Below are 6,000 nucleotides of genomic sequence, written 5' to 3' on the forward strand. Positions count from 1 at the left end.
TCACTCCATGCTTTATCCTCTGAAACTATCCTGCCATTGGCAAGTTTGTCACCAGCGACAGGATCACCAGTATGGCATGGCCCCAACAGTTCTGACATTTTGTAGACTGAAATATTATTAGTTACTATGCAACTTCACTTAGCCACTTGGCACACAACCAGAAATGGTAAACATTGCTTCTACAGTAGCTCTACCAAGCTTGTCATTCACAGCAAATGGGCACATTATTCCTCTGGGTTGACATGTGTGCATCAAACCAATGATAAGCACTTTCAAAATATGCAGGAAATACAGTATTGAAGATATACAGTAGTGAAAACTTTGTGCTAAGCAGACCTTCTATCTCCTTTTTAAAGCTTTCAGATGGAATAGACACAAAAACGCTGAATTTAAAGTGGCTGCGATCCCAAATGGGAATTGTGTCTCAGGAGCCCATGCTGTTTGACTGCAGTATTTCTGAAAATATTCAGTATGGCGCTCTGGACAGAGAAGTGACACACGAAGAAATTGTAGAAGCTGCAATGGCTGCAAATATCCACACTTTCATTGAAAACCTTCCAGATGTAAGTAAAAAAAAAAAAAACTTTTTAATATGTTTCAGCAGAAGTGATTTGGACAAAAGGATAAATGTGTTAAAGGAGATGTTCAGATGTTCACCTTTCATAACGTTACATCCATATTCAGGGTGTAACGTGTTATGAATACGCTGCCCCCCCCCCCCCCCCACTTTGACTGCTGGCAGAGGATCTTCTCTTCCCCCGCTAGCTGTCAAAATTTAAAAAAATGAGGCTTGCCCGCCTGGCTGCCTCACTCATTTACAGTCGTCTGTGAATGAGAAACTACAAGTCTTGACAGTCTTAGTGGCTGTCAACTTCTAATTCTCAATGGACTACCACAGTGCTGTGGAACTCCATGGCAGTTCAATAATTCTTCCTGTCAGTATATCTACTTGCTCATACATCCCATACTGACAGATCGGCAGGAGACCTGCATGGCACCAGTGATCTGGTGATTGCTGGTGCAATGGTTTACAGCCTCCTGCAAAAAAACTAACAAATGCAATTTTTACCTGCAAAAAAAGTGCATTTATTATTTTGCTAAAAAGGTGAACTTATTGGTTTTTTTTAAGGCATTGCTATGCATACAGGGGAGAAATGTTTTGCTTGACGCTGCACTTAATGCAAGGGTAGGTTGCAAATTCTGGACTGGGATTTCTGATTGCACCTTTGGGTTAATATGAGCTACTGTCGCCATTTATTCTCATTAGCCTTGCCTGTATATCTGTGAAACTTCTCATTTATCTGGGTCATGGTATAGCTAGTTATAGTTAGTTACGTTCAACTGGACTTGTTTAGAAGGGTTGAAGATATTTTACCACTAATGCAAGTGACCATTTCAGAACAATTTCAATGAGTGGTGATAAATCTTTATTAACCACTTAACAACCACCCACCTACAATATACTGCGATGGGCGGCCGCTTTAGGTGAAGGTACATACCTGTACATCACTGCTTACTTCCGGGGTTATGGGCGTACGCATGCTTGCCCCCCGGATGGCAGCCGCTATGATTGTACACAGTAGGAGCCTGTTGGCAAGTCCCAGCCAATGATTCAAAGCTGGGACCTACTGATCGGCTGTGTACAATCAACACAGAACCCTGTACAGAACTTTTCAGGCATGAGAAACTTGGAGATCTTGGTAAAAGCAGCACACTTTACACACATTACACATAGTTGGGCACACATTTAACCCCTTGATAACCCTCGATGTTAACCCCTTCACATCCATTGTCATTAATACAGGGACAGTGTATAGTAAGATCATTGATCACTGTATTACTGTCACTGGTGATGTCAGTGACAGTCATTTCCCCTCAGTGTCATTAGTGTCAGATTGCCCGCAATACTATCACAGTACCATTATAAGTCATTGATCATTATAAAAAATAATAAAATAAAATTTCAGTATATGCCATAGTTTGTAGGCACTATAATTTTTCATGCAAACCAGTCAATATATAAAACACAAATGTAGCAGAATATATTTTGGCCAAAATTTATGAAGAAATTTTTTTTTTTATATATTTTTTTTTTTTATCGGAAATGTTTTACAGCAGAAAGTAGAAAATATATTTTTATTTCAAACTTTTTGGTCTTTTTTCATTTATATATCTCAAAAAATAAACCCAATGGTGATCAAATCCCACCAAAAGAAAGCTCTCTTTATGTGGAAAAAATGCTATTAATTTCGTTGAGTGAAGCATTGCACGACTGCACAATTACCAGTTAAAATAGCGCAGTGCAGCATAAAATGGCCTGGTCAGGAAGGGGGTAAAGTCATCTGGAGCTCAAGTGGTTAAAAAAAAGCACATAAATGTGACTATTATTAGCTAACCCTTGCCTAGCACAGACATATACAGAGATGTCTGGAATTTGATAGACAGGTGTTTTTACCAGAACTGTGGACTGCGTCCACCTTTTTTAGCCACTGCAAAGAGGTAATAAAAACAGATGGCTAGATATAAATGGTATATTTGTATTTTATATCTACATTGAAAGTATATACATGTTTACATTTCACCATTTTAGAAATACAACACACGTGTGGGTGATAAAGGTGCTCAACTCTCAGGAGGACAGAAGCAGAGAATTGCCATTGCCCGAGCCTTGATACGGAAACCCAAAGTTCTGCTGCTGGATGAGGCAACATCTGCTCTTGACACAGAAAGTGAAAAGGTTAGTTTTGTTTTCAAATGTATGCAGTGGAGGACATTTGTCTCTAGAGATCACCATTGTTAGAAGCAGAAATAAATAAGCATTGAGTTTAAAAGCAAGTCTTACAGCCTCCTAAAACTGGTGCCACATTTAATATTACTCCCAGTAAACTCCATTATAAAATGAAGAGAAAACATGCAAGAAAGTGTGAAATAAATAAACCAATGTGTTTACCTAGCAGACGTCATTGTAATAATTATTTTAGCAAGGCAGGGGAAATTTTGATTACTGGCTGGTTGGGCACTAAGGCTCTTAAGCAGCCATTCTCAGCCAAGATGGTGGTAAATTTACTTACACACATTCAGCTCTGCAGTCCCTTGTGCTTCCAACATATCCTTTACATAACCAAAGCAATGTAGTATTACAGTGTTTGTGAATGACAACAGTATTCAATTTCCCGAACCCATGTGTTGTGCCTTATGGCCAAATATATTTCATTATTTAGAATTTAACATTATATCTCTGAGATCTTCTTATAAACCACTCATGAACAGATGTGCCGTTTAGGCAGACTGAATATGGGAAATGACTAAAGATTACACTTTTGCACAGTTACATTTTAATGAAAATATTTTATGCTCTGAAGAGTGAACTTTCAATTGTTCTGCCAAATGAAGCAGGATAATGTGTAAAATGTGTTTGACTTTTTAAATGTACAGATTGTGCAGAAGGCTCTGGATGATGCCAGACAAGGCAGGACATGTGTGGTCATCGCACATCGACTCACGACAATACAGAACGCTGACATCATTGCAGTCATCCAGAACGGAAGGGTCATTGAACAAGGGACGCACACCCAGCTGCTGGCCAAACAAGGAGCATATTATGCTCTTGTGAATTCCCAAGTAACGAACTGATAAAGATATTTTGTATTCATGAGCTAAATTTATACTTGCTATGAAGAAATGTAGTCTCAGAACAAAAGGCCACAGCATATTATTGCTGTCTGCAAACTGTGAAAAATCTGAGCATAGATTTTGCTGGTAGAAAGACGAGGCAGGCCCCCCAACTGAGAGTATTATGGCTAACTGAATTTAATACCCCAACTGGTTCTGGTCTAGGAACTGTGATTTAACGTACACTTTGTAATGAAGCAAACTGATAGATGTATGAGTTAGCATGACCATCTAAATGTATCAGTAACCTCTAATATTCTCTTTATCATACTTTTCTAACAAATACTACACCTTTTTCTTGACTGGAAGTACTTTTATAAGGCACATTAGATTTTGCAAGATTGTTGTTTTTATTATATTGTATAACTCTGTGACCATGCTCTTATTATCTGTCTTCTATATAGACAACGGTCACATCTAGGTTTATTTAATAATCAAAATAATAATCATTTATTCAATAATCATTAACGGTGTACAGTAAACCTGAGCAACAGACCAGCCATCATATTCACCAAGCCAATGGATAGTTAGATATACATTAAACATCATAAAATGTGTTTTCACATAAAATTAGCATTCATTCCCAGATGTGTTTTGAGATCAGCTTCCCGTAATCCTCTCTACAGCAGCACTTAGTCATGGAGAGGGGCAGCAGCTTGAGCCAATGAGGAATTAGGGCCCGACTGCTTCGTACATCATTTTTACCAGAGGGGAGAGCAGAAGGATAATCAACTTACTGTAGTTTCTTCATTGATTAATCACAGGCTATGTAGGATACTAGACCAGGCTGTATAGCTAGTCTTTAGAGAGCCCCAAGACCTTGCTATGGAGGGTGGTTGGGTGCCTGGATTACAATACTGGTTAAATAGAGCTATAAATGTTTTGGCAGTTCACACATATATGCATTTCAACTGTGTATTTAGATGTATGCAATAAAGTAGAGTCGGACTGCTACGGATTACAGCAATTTGCACATGACGAATGTTAAAAAAAAAAATATTGTTTCTGTTTACATTTGTGGATTTTTAGATGTCAAATGTGAATATTAGGACATGATCGTATAACATTTCTATGCTTTGTGTACTGTATGGTTCATGACATTGGTTTTTAAGTATTAAAAACCAATCTCTTTCTTTTGATTGACACCACTCAGTAGTTAGTGTCTCCGTGCCTTTTCATGACAACGGTACCATACTTTCACAGGGATGGGGTGAGGGCAAAATATTTGTTCTACATTAGAAAGTCCACCAGGAAGGAATTGTACATCCATATAAGAAATCCCTTTAGATGTGCTTAGTGCTCTGTTGATTTTAACTTTCAGCTTTGATCTCAGATAAAAGGCAACTGCACTTCCAAAGGCATTAAACATCTTAGATAAATCATCCTGTGGCCATGCCAGAGAGGTTTCCGCACAAGTTTTAAGCTCCACCCACCCTATAGATCTCATCCATGTTTCTTAGATTATCTATTTATATTTAATTAACAAGAACCCAGCATGAGTTAGTTTCATAACTGAGGCACTGGAACTCTGCTGGGGAGGCCTCACCACTGCAGTTCATGACAGATTCAGTATAGGCAGCTTGTAAAACTTTTACCCCAGCAGCTTCTACTAAAAACTAAAATATCAGTTTTGGGAGCACTTAGCCTTTGACCCACACATTGTGCTGCCTAACGTACTGTAAATATGTTATGCTTTTATGATTTCTATCAGTACAATGTGCATGCTAAACCAAAAGCTATTTGTATTATGGGTCTTTGTGATATTTGTATAGATATTGTATACAGTTATTAAATATTTTTGTACATACCTTTTGAAATATTGTATAATTAATAAAAACCTGTATTAGCTTGTATTTTTAATGTTGGAGTCTGCGTCTTTCTTCAAGAAAAAATGCAAAATAGGCATGCCGCTGGTATGGCAACAGTGCTATATATTGCTTGCATAATAATTTTCAGAACATAAAAGACCAAACTCAGTACAATAACTGCTCTTACAGCTTAGAAGTGCATTCAATGTGTTTCGCATTCTGCAGCCACTGAAAATTCTACATGCCAAGTGTTTATCAAAAGAATTTTTCACCTACTTTTTTATATAGAAATATGTTCATCCTGATGGTAACCTCTTCTCATTTAACTAAGCTGTATACAGAAAAAATATATATAAAGCTATAACAAGCAGTCTGTTTAGCATACATTTTAGTCATGTAAGGCTTTATTTATTCATGTGTCTGAAGAAAATGATGGTGCCTGGAAAAAACAAATCCACACTTTTATTCTCCTACTGTGGTATAGGAAAATGAATAGTCTTTTGTGTTACTATAGGCAACA

General features: G+C 37.6%; 1 protein-coding gene across 1 annotated transcript in view; it reads left to right on the forward strand.

Annotated features, from left to right (window-relative positions):
* Nucleotides 1-5,532, forward strand: part of LOC149454154 (ATP-dependent translocase ABCB1-like) — a 78,913-nt gene extending 73,381 nt beyond the window's left edge. Inside the window, exons 27-29 of the mRNA XM_089687772.1 lie at nucleotides 357-563; nucleotides 2,591-2,737; nucleotides 3,436-5,532. Coding sequence (XP_089543898.1) covers nucleotides 357-563; nucleotides 2,591-2,737; nucleotides 3,436-3,633 — 552 coding nt within the window. The 3' untranslated portion in view covers nucleotides 3,634-5,532. The remainder of the gene's footprint in view (nucleotides 1-356; nucleotides 564-2,590; nucleotides 2,738-3,435) is intronic.
* Nucleotides 5,533-6,000: the final 468 nt, after the last annotated feature.

Source organism: Staurois parvus, unplaced genomic scaffold (assembly GCF_062004578.1).
Source record: "Staurois parvus isolate SC_StPar_1 unplaced genomic scaffold, SC_StPar_1.0 ptg000437l, whole genome shotgun sequence".
Classification (NCBI taxonomy): domain Eukaryota; kingdom Metazoa; phylum Chordata; class Amphibia; order Anura; family Ranidae; genus Staurois; species Staurois parvus.